The sequence below is a fragment of the Vipera berus genome (assembly GCF_964194415.1).
Source record: "Vipera berus genome assembly, chromosome: 2".
Classification (NCBI taxonomy): Eukaryota; Metazoa; Chordata; class Lepidosauria; order Squamata; family Viperidae; genus Vipera; species Vipera berus.
The window spans coordinates 114,037,610-114,056,789 of record NC_138203.1 but is presented as its reverse complement, the minus strand read 5'-3'; the positions used below and the strand labels follow the sequence as shown (position 1 = coordinate 114,056,789).

General features: G+C 43.4%; 2 protein-coding genes across 5 annotated transcripts in view; one reads left to right on the top strand and one right to left on the bottom strand.

The window, feature by feature from the left end:
- Positions 1-3,913, top strand: part of ATG4D (autophagy related 4D cysteine peptidase) — a 35,661-nt gene extending 31,748 nt beyond the window's left edge. For 3 of the 4 annotated variants that reach the window (XM_081320599.1, XM_081320598.1, XM_081320597.1), the window contains 2 exons: positions 929-1,048; positions 1,793-3,913. In XM_081320599.1, coding sequence (XP_081176725.1) covers positions 929-1,048; positions 1,793-1,975 — 303 coding nt within the window. In that variant the 3' untranslated portion in view covers positions 1,976-3,913. The remainder of the gene's footprint in view (positions 1-928; positions 1,049-1,792) is intronic. The other variant, XR_014025509.1, reaches the window with a different exon arrangement.
- A 5,230-nt stretch (positions 3,914-9,143) lies between these two features.
- Positions 9,144-19,180, bottom strand: part of KRI1 (KRI1 homolog) — an 89,124-nt gene continuing 79,087 nt past the window's right edge. The window contains exons 15-19 of the mRNA XM_081318256.1: positions 18,518-18,659; positions 17,510-17,640; positions 11,405-11,469; positions 10,368-10,463; positions 9,144-9,924 (exon numbers count right to left, since the gene is read on the bottom strand). Of these exons, the coding sequence (XP_081174382.1) occupies positions 9,525-9,924; positions 10,368-10,463; positions 11,405-11,469; positions 17,510-17,640; positions 18,518-18,659 (834 nt within the window). The 3' untranslated portion in view covers positions 9,144-9,524. The remainder of the gene's footprint in view (positions 9,925-10,367; positions 10,464-11,404; positions 11,470-17,509; positions 17,641-18,517; positions 18,660-19,180) is intronic.

Here is a 19,180-nt window from a genome sequence, read left to right as displayed (position 1 = left end):
ATGGGGGCCTGGGCAGGAGTGGGACAGATCTGAGGGTCTCTGGGAGAAGGAGGGTCTCTGGGCCAGGGCCAAGGCAGTGGGGGCCGTTCCAGGATGGCTTCGCGGGCCACATGAAACCACTTCGCGGGCCGGATCTGGCCCCCGGGCCTTGTGTTTGACATGTCTGAACTACACTGAATTTAATAGTTAACTAACAGGGAAGAAATGATTGAGGAAGTGGAAATTATTGGAATTGTGAGAGAAAGTGACCAGATGATCCTAGAATTTGCCATTACTGTAGGAAAATATGTTTAATATTTTTGTAATATATGCATTTTTAATATATTAATAAAATAAATGACAAAATATTTTCTCTCTCAAACCAGAATTGTGAATTCCAAGACACTTATCTGACCCTATAATATTAATACTTCAAAGTATGAATATAAGAGAGGGAGGGTAGATGACCTAAAGCTGGGGTTGTTTGTAGGTAACTATTCCAACGCCTTCTCATGAACATCAAGATGTAGTGTAATTGTTTTAAGGATGCTAATGAGCTGCAGAGCTATAGAAACGTTTTTTAAATTAAAAATTTCACAGGTTATTTTAAGTTTTCCTCTTTAAAACATCACAATTATGTTGAATTCTCTTAAGATAATGTGATTGAAATGTAAGATCTACTCCATGCATTTATATATAAAAGCATATCATCTTGAAAGCAGTGTTGATATCAGTCTATTATATTGTAGTAGTTTGTATATTTGGCTTTGAAATAATCATTTTTTTCCTTACAGTTACAGAAAGGCATTGAGGCTTATGATGCCTGTTCTCAATCTTAACCAGTTCCTGTTTATGGTGGAATGATCTAAGAATTCATTTGAAGGTTGATCCTAGAGACAGGTAGTCTAAAAATTGGAGAAACTTCTTAATGTTGTTAACTCTTTTCCAGACTTTCCACTGTAATTACCCTCGAAAAACATCATTCACAAAGTTGGATCCTAGCTGTACTATTGGGTTCTATGTACGTCACAGAATGGAATTTGAACATCTCTGCTTGGACTTAACTCGGGTGAGAATTATATATTTCTGGGTTCATTTACAAGCTATGCTCTGAGTTATAGTATGTTTGCTGCTCTGGATTAAAGAGAGAACTTGACAGAAATTTGGGAAAACAAATACAAAATATTTATTTGCAGAATTTGAAACTGGAAACTTGGGATAAGAGTTTTTAAAAAGAGGCTTGTGCTTTTAAAGGAGGCTACTAGCATTTTGCCCACTATGTTTAAGATTATTTAGAACTAGAAAAATGGAAGCTTCCATCATAAATTGTGAGTTCTGAGTAATTCTTATAAGCCATTATAAAAGGACAGTTACTCCAGTCAGAAACAGAGCAAAATCCAGGCCTAGTAAAAATTAAGGTCAAGCCTGCTTGTCTGAATTTTATAGCAAATAAATGAATTGTGCCAGTTCAAAGAGCCTTGGTGGAGCTGTGGGCTAATGCCTCCTTAAGTAACACCAGCTGCCTGCAATTATTGCAGGTTCGCATCCCACCAAGCTCAAGGTTGACTCAGCCTTCCATCCTTCCGAGGTAGGTAAAATGAGGACCCAGATTGTTGGGGGCAATAAGCTGACTTTGTAATAATGCCGCTTGGGGGGGGGGAAGCCCTAATAAGCAGGCATATACATAGAATGAAGGCTATTGCTAAGCACATTTGATTTGTGCTTAGATTGTAAGCCGCCCTGAGTCTTCGGAGAAGGGCGGGATATAAATGGGATTAAAATAAAAAAAAGTTATTCTTCATTCCCACTGCAGATCCTAAACTATGCAGCTGCCAAAGAAAAATATCCCATGTTCTCGGTTGTGGAGGGCTGCGCTCAGGAATATGGTTTGGAGGAGATGTGTGCCCATTTTGCCCAGCAAACTCTGCAAGTCCAACGGCATAGTAAACGGGACAGGATAAAGAAGCCCTCAGCTGAAGAATTTGTCATCTTATGATTGCTGGCTAGCCAGACCCACCACCTCAGACTTATTTATTATTTATATAGAGAATGAAATAGACCTGCATTTATTAAGTCCAAAAAAGAAATCTGGGACAAAGCAGTTGTCTCTGCTGCTCTGACCTATAGTACCTCAGAAGTTCCTTATGGGAGACACTGTAAAAAAGTTACCTTGGGGTCCCTAAACCCATACGGGGACCTATTCTCACCTCTAGGCTGCTAACAGAAGGTCATGACACTGGAATAAACCTGCTGAATGTAAAAAAAAAGGACATTTAATACTAAAATGATAGTCTTGACCTTTTTTTGAGTACAAAGGAAACAGTCAGATGAGGATTATTAAGGAGACTGTAGCTTCAGATTTGTCTTTCCTGGTGACACTGAATACCAGCCTGAAAAACAAGAGCTTCCTTTTCATCAGTGTTAGACTTGTTTTATGGGCCTTTAAAAAGATAAAAAGAACAGAATAGTAAAGTCTGTCTTTAAGTTGCTTTTTCGTACATATGGAGGGGACCCTATGTTAATTTCAGTTTAAAGGCCAAGGATTTCTCCAGCCATTCATTGAGCAACGGAATTGGAAAACAAGCATAAAACTGAACGTCTAATAATGTCTTCTTTGGCTTGAATAAACAATATTGTCATAACATAAAGAACTGAAGGGCTTGCTGTCCCATGGAGGGGTAGAAATATTTCAAGTGGGAATCAGGTAAAATGTATTTGGTAGAATCAGCCTCTCAGAGCCTTGCACATTGGTTGGGTATTCTGTTACAAAAGGCTATTGGTCACTATTGGTTCACTTCATGCCAGATATATTTCAGTTTTCTCTACCTTGACCCAGTACTATTTTCAGAGCTCTCTCTTCCTCATGACATTTTTCCACTTGCAAATAGATTAACAATTTTGGCAGTTGGACATTTTACATGCCTTCTTAATTGGCTTTTCTTAATTTAGGTGTGGGTGCAGGAGCAGGAAGTCAGACTTGTCCTGTAACATGCTGTTGGCACTTTACAAATTTACTGCAAAGAGAGTCCTCCCTTCAAAGGCAACACTCCCTCTTTTAGTCAATAAATGTTCTCTCTGAAAATTTGCAAGTTATCTGTGTTTGTATCTGGGAACTAATGCTGTGGTCTATTCTACAATAATTGAGATAGTCATGCCATTCCTTCAAGGTATTCCATAAATACACGAGGAACCAGTTCTTTTCCTATTCCAGATCCTTCAGAAATGTACCAAAAGCATGTTCTGCACCAGACTGTTTATAGAAGAAAACAGGTTGTTAACCACCATTCTCACTACAGGATACTGTAAACAAAATTGCAGCTAGATCCAATCACTTGTAGAATGGTATTTTATTGTTGAGTTGCTAAGTCATGCCTGACCCACTGCAACTTTATGGACCACAGCTCACCATGCCCCCGTCCTCCACTGTCTCCCAGAGTCTGCCCAAACCCATGCCCACCACATCAATGACAATCTCATCCTCTGCCATCCCCATCTTTACCAACATCAGAGTCTTTTCCAATGAGTTCTCTCTTTGGTGGCCAGAGTATTTGAACTTGAGCTTTAGTGTCAGGTCCCCAAATCCTTATTGTTTTCCCTGCATATGTATTCTTGTTTGGGACCTGCCATTCTGCTGGGTGGGGGGGGGGATTTGCTTTCTACTTGCTTTTCTACTTTTCCTCTGCCGCCTCTATCCACTTGAGAAAAGAATATTACGGAGAAATGAAACTGGAGAAGACCTTGAGATGTGCACCATCTGTGCCAGTTACCCAAACATCATGCCACCCGTGGATTGGCTAGATTTCAAATGGACACTATGACTTTGGTGGGAGGAGGAAGATTGCTAGTTTAGCTATACCATTTAAGCGGGATTTTCCCCAGATCTCGCCTTGACTTCCCTGTCACTAACCCCTAATAAAAATTCCTTTTGAGACAATGCCTGCTAGTTCTGCTTTCTTGGGTGGTTAGCTGAGGTGGGTCCTTACATTTAGTATCTGTCTTTCCAAAGAAATTGATTTCCTTTAGGATTGACTGATTTGATTTCCTTGCAGTTCAGGAGACTCTCAAGCGTCTTCTCTAGCACCACAATTAAAAAGCATCAATTCTTTAGTACTTAGCCTTCCTTGTGATTCAACTCTCACACACATACTGGGAAAGGGCGGCCACAGAGGCACCCGGCACAGATCCCAGCGGGCACCATGGTTTTCCGTGGAGCTCCGGGAGATGAAGCGTCGGAGACGGAGCCTAGAGAGCTGTTGGAGGTCCAGCCGGTCTGAGTCTGATCAATTGTGGTTAAGAACCTTTACGAGGTCTTATCTCGCGGCGATGAAGGCAGCGAAGTCTAATTACATCGCTGCCCTCATCGTGTCCGCAGATAATCGCCCGGCCACCCTGTTTGGGGTGACTCGCTCCCTCCTGAATCAGGAGGTGAGGGAGGAGCCCCTGCAGGGTCATGCCGAGTTTAGTCAATATCTGGTGGATAAAATCGCTCAGATTCGGGCCAGTCTGGACTCCAACTGGGCGGAAACTGACGATGGGGAATCAAGCGGTCTTGGGAACATTACTTGGGAAGAATTTGATCCTTTGACTCCAAAAGAAGTGGACAGGATCATGGGGAGGCTGAGTTCTACCATGTGTTTATTGGACCCGTGCCCCTCCTGGCTGGTTTATGCAGCTCAGGAGGGGACATGAGGCTGGCTCCAGGCAGTAATAACTGCTTCTTTGAGAGAGGGTAGCTTCCTTGCCGCCTTGAAGGAGGCGGTGGTGAGGCCCGTCCTCAGGAAGCCTGCCCTGGACCCGGCCATTTTGAACAACTGTCGTCTGGTCTCCAACCTTCGCTTTTTAGCAAAGGTTGTTGAGAGTGTGGTGGCACATCAGCTTCCTCTGTTCCTGGAGGAAGCGGATTATCTGGACCCCTACCAATCGGGCTTTAGGCCCAGATACAGCACTGGTGAATGATCTCTGGTGGGCTCAGGACAGAGGTTGCTCCTCTGTCCTAGTCCTATTAGACCTCTCAGTGGCTTTTGATACCATCGACCATGGTATCCTACTGCGGCGCCTCAGGGGGTTGGGAGTGGGTGGCACTGTTTTACAGTGGTTCTACCTCCTGGGTCATTCGCAGTTGGTGTTGGCAGGGGGGCAGAGGTCGGCCTCGAGGCCTCTCGTTTGTGGAGTCCTTCAGGGGTCGGTCCTCTCGCCCCTTCTGTTCAACATCTATATGAAGCCGCTGGGTGAGATCATTTGTGGTTTTGGGGTGGGGTATCATCAGTACGCTGATGATACCCAGCTTTTTATTTCCACCCCAGATCAACCCGGTGATGCCCTCGCCGTGATGTCCCGTTGCCTGGAGGCGGTGAGGGTCTGGATGGGGAGGAACAGGCTTCGTCTAAATCCCGACAAGACTGAGTGGCTGTGCATACTGGCATCTCAGGTTATCCACTCTATTCCATCTTTATCTATAGGGGGTGAGGTGTTACCCCCCGTAGATAGGGCTCGCAACTTGGGTGTCCTCCTTGACTCACAGCTCAGTTTAGAAGATCATATAGGAGCTGTGACCAGGGGGGCTTTTGCCCAGGTTCGCCTGGTGCGCCAGTTGCGGCCCTATTTGGACCAAAATGCCCTACGCAGTCACTCATGGGCTTGTGACCTCTCGGATAGACTGCAATGCTCTCTACATGGGGCTGCCCTTGAATACCACTCAGAGGCTCCAGCTGGTGCAGAATGCGGCCCCGCGAGTTGTGATGGGGGACTCCCGATACTCCCATGTAACACCTCTGCATTGGCTTCCAGTTGTCTTCCGGGTGAGATTCAAGGTGCTGGTGATGACCTATAAAGCCCTAAATGGCATGGGCCCGGATTATTTACGGGAGTACCTTTTGCCGGCGTTAACTTCCCATCATCCTGTGCGCTCCCATAGAGAGGGCCTCCTCAGGGTGCTGTCGGTCAGGGAATATCGACTGGCGGCCCCCAAGGGGGAGAGCATTCTCTGTGGGCGCCCCTGCCATCTGGAACCAGTTCCTGTTGAGCTCCGGATGGCTCCCGACCTTCGCTCTTTTTGCCACGACCTGAAGACTTGGTTGTTTGAACTTGCCGGCCTGGACTGAGGGATTGGGGTTTTAGATTTTAAATTTTAGAACGTGTTTTATTGTTTAGGGCTACTTGGTTTAATTTATTTTAATTTTTGTATATTATGTGTTGTATATAGTGTTTTAATTGCCCTGTACACCGCCCCGAGTCCTTCGGGAGAGGGGCGGTATATAAATCCAAATAATAAATAAATAAATAAAACCATAACTATAACTTTGGCTATATGGACCTTTGTTGGCAAGGTGATGTCTCTCCTTTTTAGGTTTCCCATAGCTTTCTTCCTAAGGTGCATCTTTTATTTCATAGCCGCAATCACCATCTGCTGTGATCTTGACCCAGAAAAATAAAATCTGTCACTGCTTCCATTTCTTCTACTTGCAAGGAAGTGAACTTAGTTTTTAACCTCTATTTTTTCCTGCTTTTGTTAGGTCTCTACCATTTTTGCCCTTTATCATACCCATCTTTGCATGAAATGCTCCCTTGATATTTCCAATTTTCTTGAAGAGATTTCTAATCTTTTCCATTCTATTGTTTCCCTCTATTTCTCTGCACTGCTCATTTAAGAAATCTTCCTATCTCTCCTTGCTATTCTCTGGAAATCTGCATTCAGTTGAGTATGTTTCCCTTTCTCTTTTCTGCTTTCCTCAGCTATTTGTAAGGCCTCATCAGACATCCGCTATGCTTCTTTTATATTTTTCCCTCCTTGGGACAGTTTTACTTGCTGTCTCCTATATAGTATTACGAACCTCTGTCTATAGTTCTTCAGGCACACTACCAGATCTAATCTCTTAAATCTATTCCTCATGTCCACTGAATTATTTGTAAGGGATATGACAGTTGATACCTGAAAGGCCTACTGGTTTTCCAACTCTTTTATTGACTGTGAGAGCTACTCCATTTCTTCTAAGGGATTCTTGCTCACAGTAATATATATAATGGTTATCTAAATTAAATTTGCCCATTCCCTAGTTCATCAGTTCCCAAGATTTCAATGTTCAATGTTGCCATTTTATGTTTGAGCACATCCAGCTTTCCTTGATTCATAGATCTTACATTCCAGGTTCCTATGCAATATTGTTTTTTATAACATTGAACTTTACTTTCACCACCAGACACATCCACAGCTGAGCATCCTTTGGGCTTTGGCCCACCTGTTTTCACTCTGGGTGAATTGTAATTTGTAATTGTCTTCCATTCTTCCCTAGTGGCACATTGGACACCTTCAGGACTCATCTTCTGGCATATCTTTTAGCCTTTTGATACCGTCCATGGCAAGGATACTGGAGTGGGTTGCCATTTCCTTCTCCAGTGGACCATGTTTTGTCACAACTCTTCACTATAACCTGTCCGTCTTGGATGGCCCTGCATGGCTTAGCTCATAGCTACTTTGATCTACCCAAGCCCCTTTGTCAAAAGGCAGTGATCGCATCTATCCCCAATGGAATTCCATTCCACATTTTTGATACTGTTTGGAATAGCAATAGCAATAGTACTTAGGCTTACACACTGCCCATAGTGCAGGGGTGTCAAACTCAATTTCATTGAGGGCCGCATCAGCATTGCGGTTACCCTCAGGGGGCCGGGTGGGTATGGCCAGGGTGGGCGTTTGCATCAAGGGTGCCTATGGGCAGGAGTGGGACAGATCTGAAGGTCTCTGGCAGAAGGAGGGTCTCTGGGCCAGGGCCAAGGCAGTGGGGGCCGTTCCCTCCCTGTTTCCAGGATGGCTTCGCAGGCTACATGAAACCACTTCGCGGGCCAGATTTGGCCCCCGGGCCTTGTGTTTGACATGTCTGCTTTACAGCACTCTGGATTGATCTACAATGTCAGCATATTGCCCCCAACAATCTTGGTCCTCATTTTACCGACCTCAGAAGGATGGATGAATCAGCCTTGAGCCCTGTCAGGATCACACTCCAGGCTGTGGACAGAGATTGCCTGAAATAGTACATTTATCCACCAAGGTACTAGGAATCAGTTACTACTGGTGGATGAATGCAGTATTACTACTGACTAGTCCTCAAAACCATAATAGAGTCTGTCCATTATGGTCATAAAGCAAGTCACCCATGTGATTGACACAATTTTATGACTTTTTGCAGCAGTCATAAAGTGACTACTGTTGTTAAGTGAATCCATAGTTCACTATGGAATATTTTTGCTGAAAACCAGAAATAAATGCCAGTTTTTGGCAAAAACATAAATTGTGATCATGTAACTGTGATCAAATTCGCTCAAAATGTAATGTGACCACAGGGGACGGGGTGGCCATCAGAACTTTGGAACTGGCTTGTAAGTGGAGTGTGTTTCGATTGAAACTTTGAACAGTCATTAAGCAACCAATCGTAAGTCAAGGACTACTTATACTTCTGCTTCTCTCCACACTTCTCACTAACATTTTCTACTATAAGCATGAAAGCATTTCTATGGCATGTTACCATGGAATTGGCAGAAGACAGTTCTTCATAGCAGTAATTCTTCCTTTCCATTGCTTTCTGGAAGATACACTTGTTTAATTCGGTTTCTTGGGAGACCTATGCCTTTGTCCTTTCCCTGTTTCATCCATGAACTCAGCAATGTAAATCAAGAATGATTCAGGCTTAGATAGTAATTGGTCCTATTGTCTATCATAAACCAGACTATTGTGTTGTTATTCATCATATGTGCTATGTTCCTGATATAGCAGTCAAGCAGTTTTGCCAGTTCTCTCTATACTCAAAATATACTTAAAATAGTCTGCTAGAGAAGCAAAACCTCTAAGTGCTGGAACGTGTGCTGATTTGATCCTATTTGGGCTTGGGGCATCCTTGTATCACTCAAACAAGACACTTTATTTACTCTGCAGTTTGTTTTCAATAAAATTTGGAACAATGGAACCAGTTATCCAGATTCCCTTTGTATTGGATATTTTTCAAAAGAGAGCTAGACAGCTGTCTGGGATATTTCTTATGAGTTTCTGCACCAAGCAAAAGGTTGAACCTGAAACCTAAATGGTTCTTCTAACACCATGATTCAATGTAATCAAAAATATTAAAAGTACATTGTGATGATTCTGACAGCTAGCTATCAGCTTTAGTCTTTAAATATTATCTTATACAGCCCAAAGGTATTTAGGTCAATAAAAATGGAGGTCAATTTTCATTTCACAATCTCCCAGAGGTTTTTTTAATCTTAAACCATCATTATGATTAAGGTACTTTGCAAGCAATGGCCCTCTAGTATGCAAGTGGAAGTGATCAAAAGGAGTAATATAGGATTAGCTACTGCAGTGGATTCTTGAGTCAAAGTTAATCCAAAATATAAGGCAGCAAATGCATTAAAAGATAATCAATTTGATCCATATTTCCCAAAGATCAATTAAATCCCACCTAGAAGCCACTAATAACCACTGTAGACTCCACGCCAAGAAAAGGAGGCTAAACTCCAAAATCAAAGTAGATGACGTTGCTTGGTCCCTTCATGGGTCAAATCTGACTGTCCTCCCCCCCACATTGCTTCTTCCGCCTCTTCTCACGAAGCAGCTGGCGATAGCACAAGCCCTTGGGATTGAGACCATAGGCTTGGAGCCGCTGGCAACTGAACTCCGAGCCTTTCATTCGTATCTTGGTGCCTAATACCAACCCCTTTCTGCCTCTCTTATTTGATCTTTGAACTCGGGGGGGCACAGAACAAGAGCCATTTGAGGCAGAAGCATCAAATTCTTTCCTTGTAACAGAATCTGTTGAGGTCTTGCAAAACAAAAGTCCTTCCTCCTCACAACCAGCACTAACCAGCTGTGTTTCTTCTGAAGAGTGCCCAAAACACTTGGTTTCCCTGCTCTTTTTTCTCTTCTTGGGCTGAAGCTGCTTTCCATCTTTTTCCATTCTGCAAAAAAAAATCATGTGGCCAAATCAGATCCAGAGCATATAGAATAAAAAAAATCTAGTCTCAAGACAGCAGTACAAGTAAAGCATCAAAGACCCTCAGCTCAACCTCAAAGCTAAAGTTCTAAAGAAAGGAAAGTTTGTTTCTCCTCAGGGTCAAAATTTTCAGACACATTAAGTGAAAGAGATAGCAACTATACAAAGTGAGTAATGAATTAAAAGAGAAAGGCTCCCATGATAGTTGGAAAAAGGATAGAAAGCATGGTGGCTATTTCATTATGTTTAAACGTAGGAATATCCTTCCCTGGGTAAATCTAATTGCTTTCCTTTTCTTCCATATTACTTTCTTAAACCTGAACTATTTGAATTATTCTAGTTAATTATACAGGAAAAGAACTACTTTTCAGGCTGGACCAGCTACAGCCTAGGCCTCAGAGGACATACCCTGTTTGAAGGGATTTGAGAATCTGTTTCTTCTTCCAAGCATCTTGGCTTTTCTTCTCATAGACTGCCTTCTCCTGCAACTCTTCTTTTTCTGATCTGTTCAGAAAACATGCAAATCCCTTTTATTCCTGAATCATCCCAGCACCATTTAGTATCTGGTGTAGGATGGGAGAGGAAAATGGCATGAAATAAGGGGCTTTCTGAAATCTACTTTTCAAAAGGCAGAAACCCAAAGAAATGGATAACTGACCTATAATTTGCTCTTATCTTATGGAAGGAAAATACAGGAATGCATATTTTCACACTTAGATCTTATTATTACAAGATTTCATTTTTTAAAAAAACCCATAAAACATCCATGCCTTACTATATTTCATGTTATTAGATAATAAAAGGACATTATCAGGAGTTCAAGACAAGATAGAGTTCTAAAAATATTTCTTTGTCCAATTTTGGTCCTACCATGTCTTGTTCTATGACTTTACTTCTTTGCCCCACCCAATACTTGATTACTAGGCTTCTTTGCCCATTAACTACTAGCCTATGTAGTTAATTAACTACACAGACTAGTAGTTAACTAAGTAGCAATAGTTATACTATAAAATAGTAATATAATATAATATTAATATAATATAAAATGTAATATACAATATAATAGTTAAAAAATAAAAAAATAGTAAAAAAGTAATTCTAAGTAATTAACTAAGGAGAAATTTCCTAACAGTGAGAAAAAATTAAATCAGTGGAACACCTTGCCTTCAGAAGTTGTAAATACTCCATCAATGGAGGTTTTTAGGAAGAGACTAGACAGTCACTTGCCTGAGATGATATAAGGTCTCCTGCTTGAGCAGGGGGTTGGACTAGATGACCTCCAAGGTCCCTTCCAACTCTGCTATTTTGTTCTGTCCTAGTCCTTTGTGGCAGGGTGGGAGAGCCAAGAAATGTTAGAGCCCAAGCCTTGATCTCCATGTCATGTGCTGGATTCCAGCCATTTATATATAAATAGCTCCTTTCCGCTTTATGTTGCTGCCCCTCACCTGTACATGCAGGTCTTCCGTAGAGAACACCAGCGGTTCAGCTCTTTATCACTAGCAGTCAAAATCTTAAAAGAGAAAGACCATTGGTTTTTTTATGTTTCTCTTAGTGCAGAATGTACCCACTCTGATCCTTTCCTACACTATGAAGAAAGCTGTACTATTTTCTACTACCGTAGATTCCGGCGTAGAAGACTACTTTTTAACCCATGAAAATCTTCTCAAAAGTCAGGGGTTGTCTTATACGCCCAGGTGCTGAAACTTTAGGGACAGGGCTGGCTGGAAAACCTGGAGCGGATCTTCCATTTAGTCTGCGCAGGGAAAGCGGGACCAATTGGAGTAGAAGCTGCAGTCTGTGATTTTTTACAGGCTGGGGTCTGGGCTTCTTTCCTTCTAAAGTTGAAGAGCAGCTGTAGGCAGGTGGGGAATGCAAGAGCAATTTGAAAGGCAGGTGGGGAATGCATAGCCAGAGAAGCAGCTTAGCTCTAAGGATACATTTGACTCAGGAACTGGGCTGGCTGGCTGGAAAACCTGGAATGGATCTCCCATTTGGTCTTTTTTTTAAATCCCATTTATATCCCACCCTTCTCCGAAGACTCAGGGCGGCTTACAATTTAAAGCACAAATCAATGTGCTTAGCAATAGCCTTCATTCTATGTATATGCCTGCCTATTAGAGCTTTCACACCCCCCCCCCCCACAAGCAGCATTATTACAAAGTCAGCTTATTGCTCCCAACAATCTGAGTCCTCATTTTACCTACCTCGGAATAATGGAAGGCTGAGTCAACCTTGAGCCTGGTGGGATGAGAACCTGCACTAATTGCAGGCAGCTGGGGTTACTTAAGGCTCTGCGCAGGGAAAGCTTTAGAGTGAAGTAGGAAAAGTGAAAAAGTGAATTAGGAAAATAGGAAAAGGGTTGCTGGAATTGGGTATGTGTAGTTTAATGAAGAGAAGGGTGAGGGGTGACACGATAGCAGTGATCCAATATCTCAGGGGCTGCCACAAAGAAGAGGGAGCCAAGCTATTCTCCAAAGCACCTGAAAGCAGGACAAGAAGCAATGGATGGAAACTAGTCAAGGAGAGAAGCAACCTAGAACTAAGGAGAAAATTCCTGACAGTTAGAACAATTAACCAGTGGAACAACCTGCCTCCAGAAGTGGTGAATGCTCCAACACTGGAAGTTTTTAAGAAGAGACTGGACAGCCATTTGTCTGAAATGGTATAGGGTTTTCTGCCTTAGCAGGGGGTTGGACTAGATGACCTCCAAGGTCCCTTCCAACAACAACTACTTCTTCTTCTTCTTCTTCTTCTTCTTCTTCTTCTTCTTCTTCTTCTTCTTCTTCTTCTTCTTCTTCTTCTTCTTCTTCTTATTCTTATTATTATTATTATTATTATTAAAGTTTAATCCACTTGCACTGTTTTATGTTTACATGTTTGATGACAAACAGCCTTATGTTTATAAGTGACAGTTTTCCTACTAAGTACCTGCATGTCATAAGCATTTGAATTAAAATTACCATATTAAAATCAAATCTGATGTTTTTTAATTTTTATTTGGTGTGCATTGGAAGAGGGGTACCGTATTTTCCGGCGTATAAGGCGACTTTTGAACCCCTGAAAATCTTCTCAAAAGTTGGGGGGTCGTCTTATACGCCCAGTCGCCTTATACGCCGGAAAAAAAACACCTTCGGATCTTTTTTCTGCTGGGCGGCGGGATCGCTGGGTGAATGGAGGCAGGCGGTGGCGACCCGTGGTTAAGCGGCCGACGGCGAACGGGTGATGGAAGGCAAACTCGTCAGCTTCTGGGGCGGCTACTGCAGCTGCTGCCGTTGCTCGCTCAAGGACTGGCCGTGCTAGCGCCTCCAATGCTGGCTGACAGGTCCCCGACGAGAGGAGCGAGACTAGCCCGCGCCCGTCGTCTCGAGCAGCCGCTGCCCTGTTTCCCTGCTCCGCCTGCTCTGTGATTGGCCCAGCTTTGCTCCTTTCCTGCCAAAGGGGCGCCTCGCCTTATTGTCTCTGAGCTCTCTCGCCTGCTGCGCTGCTGCTCTCAGTTCCGCACTCCGAGCAAGCAATTCTTGTGGTCAGCGCGAGTCAGGCGGTGCCTCGGCGGGAGCAAAGGCTCTCCCTTCCTACGGTCGAGCGGGGCGCCTCTGGGGACCGCCTGCCCGTCCTCTCGTCGGGGACCTGACAGCCAAGCATTAGAGGCGCTAGCACGGCCAGTCCTTGAGCGAGCAACGGCAGCAGCTGCAATAGCCGCCCCAGAAGCTGACGAGTTTGCCTTCCATCACCCGTTCGCCGTCGGCCGCTTAATCACGGGTCGCCATCGCCTGCCTCCATTCAGCCCAGGGCTCCAGCCGAGCGGGAGTCGTGTTTCTGCAAAGAGGCGGCGGCCGTGGCGGCGGCAAGGGACTCGAGAAACCCAGCGACAGGAAGTTTTCTCGAGTCCCTTGCCGCCGCCACGGCCGCCGCCTCTTCGCAGAAACACGACTCCCGCTCGGCTGGAGCCCTGGGCTGAATGGAGGCAGGCGATGGCGACCCGTGATTAAGCGGCCGACGGCGAACGGGTGATGGAAGGCAAACTCGTCAGCTTCTGGGGTGGCTATTGCAGCTGCTGCCGTTGCTCGCTCAAGGACTGGCCGTGCTAGTGCCTCTAATGCTTGGCTGTCAGGTCCCCGACGAGAGGACGGGCAGGCGGTCCCCAGAGGCGCCCCGCTCGACCGTAGGAAGGGAGAGCCTTTGCTCCCGCCGAGGCACCGCCTGACTCGCGCTGACCACAAGAATTGCTTGCTCGGAGTGCGGAACTGAGAGCAGCAGCGCAGCAGGCGAGAGAGCTCAGAGACAATAAGGCGAGGCGCCCCTTTGGCAGGAAAGGAGCAAAACTGGGCCAATCACAGAGCAGGCGGAGCAGGGAAACAGGGAGGGAAACAGGGAGCAGGGAGGAAAGGGAGCTTGATTTAAAAGGCGAGGCAGGTGTGACGTGGGCATGGAGACGTTCCATTAGAAATACCATAACGGAGGAGGCTCCGGGCGCTTTCCTGGATCGGAACGTGCGAACTGAGGGTGCCACTACAGTCCTCGTGTTTCCCAGGGTTGCCCGTCATGCCAGACATTCCCTATAGCCCGATTCTTTAGCTCCCCACGTTCCTTTTTTTTTAATTGAAAATTTTTACAATACATTTTATCTTTAACAATCCCTCCCCCTCCCTCCGCCCACCCCTACCTAGCCCTCCCTATCCCTCCCCCCCTCCCCCCACTTCCCAAAGCTAAATACAAGGTATAAAAGCAAAAAACAATCATAAGCAACCATCTGCTAACAACAATAAACTATTAAATCTATCGCACTCTAGCTCATATGAAATGACTACAAGCAATACTAATATTACATAAAAAAAGAGAAAAGAGAAGAAAAAAAAAGAAAAAAAACTTATTCAAATGCTAAGTGAAACTTTTTAGTCCCATATTTGTTCTGGATATAATCAATCCACTTTTTCCAAGCTCCCCATGTTCCTTAATTCGAGCGAATTTTGTCGGTGCTCCGTGGAGAAACAATATGCAAATGCCGTTTATTTAACCGCGCAAAACTTTTTAAAGACTTTTCATTTCTGTTTTATGCATGGGCTGGGTGGGTCACGAAGTTTACCTCTTTTATTTTAGCAATATCGTGGCACTTATAAAAAAAGGGTACTAAAAGAGTTGTTAATATGCAGATTGTGTGCCAGGAAGTGAAATATTGAGTTATTTCTTTCGCTTCTGTGTACCATAAATATGCATAGAATCTGCATCTCCTCCTACTGGGGTGAATTCTCAATGAAGCACATTAGAGCTACCGGTACTTTATAAAACTGGGATTCTTTACCTTTGCTATAAGGCAGGGTTCCTCAAAGTCTTCAGCTTATTGACTCCCAAACACTCCTGTGACACATTGCATAGCTCAGATCTCTTGGAGACAGGGAGGGCTGGGCCACCCAATCCAAGCAGATTTTGTATGCAGGAAATACATTGCTTGTTGTGATTGGCTGGTTGTTTTATACTGGGAATGGTGATTCTGAGGGAAGGTAGTCTTGTCTGGTGAGCAGATACATGTGGTGGTGAATATAGTACAGCACAGCACCAGTATCTGTACTTGTTCATACAACTGGCTAACAGTCAAGGCCCCATCATGGCTCCACCAGTAAGAAGAAAGAAATATGAAGCCAGTTTCAAACTTAAAGTTGTAAAGTTTGCCACAGAACATAATAACTGTGCTGCTGCAAGACAATATGGAGTAACAGAAAAGATGGTTCGGGACTGGAAAGCAAATGAAAAAACCTTAAAGAGTATGCCAAGGGGTAAGTGTGCATTAAGAAGAGGCACTCCACATTGGCCAGAACTTGAAAAACATGTAATAGACATGGTGAATGAGCATCGCCAAAGCGGTTATATAGTGACAAGAAATAAAATATGTTTGTTTGCACTTCAGTGGGCCAAATCTAACCCAGATCACAGCAAAGGATTTAAGGCCACTGTATCCTGGTGTACTAGATTCTTGGAAAGGCATAATCTGGTACTGAGGCAAAAGACAAAATTTTCACAAAAAGTACCTGCAGATCTTGATGCCAAAGTAATTAGTTTCCATCGATACGTAATACAACAGCGCAAAAAACATGGCTATGCGTTAAGTAGTATCGGAAATATGGATGAAACCCCAATGAGTTTTGATATGGTTGGAAATAAAACTGTCCATCCAAAAGGTGAAAAAACAATTTTAATTAAAACAACAGGACATGAGAAGTCCAATTTTACAGTGGTACTAGCATGCACAGCTGATGGCGCCAGACTGAAACCAATGATTATTTTTAAAAGAAAAACAATGCCAAAACTCAAGTTCCCTGTTGGTTGTTTTGTACATGTGAATGAAAAAGGCTGGATGGATGAAGAAGGGGTAAAGCTATGGCTTGATAATGTATGGAGCAGGCGACCAGGTGGACTTATTCAAAAACGTAGTCTACTGGTGTGGGATATGTTCAGGGCTCATTTAACTCCCAGCACCAAGCAAAGGCTGGCAAGAATGAACACAGATGCGGCAGTTATTCCTGCAGGATTGACATCGTTGGTACAGCCACTGGATGTGTGCCTAAATAAGCCATTTAAAGATCGCATTCGAGAACAGTGGAATGAGTGGATGGTTAGCGGCGAAAAGTCATTCACAAAAGGAGGAAACATGCGTGCTCCACAGTTGGATGTTTTGTGCAAGTTTGTCATAAAAGCGTGGAATGATATTAATGCAGAAACAATAATCAAGTCTTTCAAGAAGTGTGGCATATCAAATTCATTAGATGGTATGGAGGACGACTGCTTGTGGCAAGATGAAGAGGAAGCCAAAGCTGAGACCACACCTTCTGATACGGAATTAGATCCATACGATGACTGCCTTACAAGTGTATCACAAGATGTCATTGATGTACTAATGAAATCAGATGATGAAGAGGAGGATTTTGAAGGCTTTTAAAGGGAAACTGTCACGCCAGCAAATCCTGTAAAAATAGCTTGGAGTTACGATGGGCGTTGCTGACTCGCCAGGGACTTGCCCGGCACTTGCTCTCTCTATATTGTTTGTTATCTTCCTCCTATCATCATCAGTTCCAGTTTGGTTGACAGCTTAGAAAACAAACAGCATGGCAGCTCCCATGGGTTTATTGTCTTTATCCTTCCTTTCAGCTTTAGAGTGAATTAGGAAAAGTTTAATCCACTTGCACTGTTTTATGTTTACATGTTTGATGACAAACAGCCTTATGTTTATAAGTGACAGTTTTCCTACTAAGCACCTGCATGTCATAAGCATTTGATAAAATTACCATATTAAAATCAAATCTGATGTTTTTTAATTTTTATTTGGTGTGCATTGGAAGAGGGGTAGTCTTATACAGTGAGTATAGCCCAAACCCTATAATTTAACAGGAAAAGTAGGGGGTCGTCTTATACGCCGGGTCGTCTTATACGCCGGAAAATACGGTAGTCTTATACAGCAAGTATAGCCCAAACCCTATAATTTAACAGGAAATGTAGGGGGGCGTCTTATACGCCCAGTCGTCTTATACACCGGAAAATACGGTATATGAAAAGTTTACCTCTTCAGTTGACAGTCCATAGTTGCAGGGAACAACTGTATGGTACTTGAAACGACAAGGAAGGTCACCTATCAAGTCCTCATATTCCAAGTGGTAGAACTCATTCAAATATTGTTCAAATGGCTTTGTTTCTGCAGAATTCAAAAGAATTAATGGAAGTCAAGATATGTTACTCTTTCAGATTCTGCCCATCCTTCTTTAGCTACATCTTCTTTGGACTATCTATAATACGTATCTCAAAACTTCCATAATTCTAATATTTGGATGCTTCTACTTCCCTCCCCACACAACTTTGTTTTTCGTATTACCTAGCTTAGTGAATATTTCTAGGGAACTGAAATACCTTTATATTTCTATGGCATCTTGCTTGGTTGTAATAAAGGCAGTATGCTCTGATAGTTATCTAGCTACCATGTTTTCACGAAAGTAAGACCTACTGCCCAAAATAAGCCCTAGCTTAATTTTTGGGGTGGGCCTAATATAAGCCCTACCCCAAAAATAAGCCCTAGTTTTGGGGCGAGGCACATGCCTAAAAATCAAGCTAGGGCCCGGGTGGGAGCTTATCATTGCAGCCAGGCCTCCAAAGGATTGACACTTGCCTTGCCGGTGCACTTCTGCAGCCAAAGGAGCAGCTTCATTTTGCAGTTGAGAATGGAGCTCCTGCCTGCATTTTACAGCCACAGGCCTTTCCGGAAGCCCTCTGACTGCAAAATGTAGGCCAGAGCTCCATTCTCAGCTGCAGAATGAAGCTGCTCCTTCAGCCTCAGAAGAAGTGGACCGGCTGGGCAGGGCTGTCAGTGCTGCCACTGCAAGATGAGTGGAAAAGACACCACCACCCCCGAAAATAAGACCTGGTGCCTCTTTTGGAGGCAAAAAAAACACATCTGGGTCTTATTTTTGGTGAAACATAGTAATAAATCCATCATTTAAAAAGTAGTATAATTTTAAATCAATCCTCACAAGCCTTGCCAATGACTCATTAAGAGAGTTTTCTCTCCAAATTCTTACCAGGATCAAATGGCTTTTTTTCCTGAGAGATGGTCTCTGCAAAAGGTGACTTGCATTTCTTCTTCCCTAGAAGAGGAATCTTCAGTTTCTTTTTCTTTTTGAAATGGGTTGGTTGCTGGGAGAAGTCATAATCTGCATCCATCTGAAGAGGTGGTGTGTAGAGGACCGCAAGGATGAGAAACACAGATCCAGTCTCAAAGCCATAAACCCAAAGTTGGAAGCAGAGCCCCCTTACCCCAGGATTCACATAAGAAAGGCAAAATACGAACTCACTTCTCAGACAAACAAACAACTGCTATCCACATTTTCTAATTCTCACCCATCTACCCATCGCCAGCATTTACCCAGATATCAAATTGAGCCCCTTGACTTTTTACCATACAGAACCTAGACTGCTATACTTTGCATTTAAGAAACAATGCTTTTTCTTTTGAATCCTGAGGTTTGCAGCCCTCACACAGGAACAAATACTGGACAAAAAGACTTCAGCAGGAAAGTCTATAGACTCAGTGAAAGACTAAGAAAAAAAATCAAGCCAAACAAACAGGTTCAATCACCCCTGATTTCTATACATCTCTGTTTTTGTTTAGTATCTTTAATCCTTTGAAGTGTACATGGATTATACTGGCTGTAGACTATGGCTCTCCTTGGGTTTAATGTTGG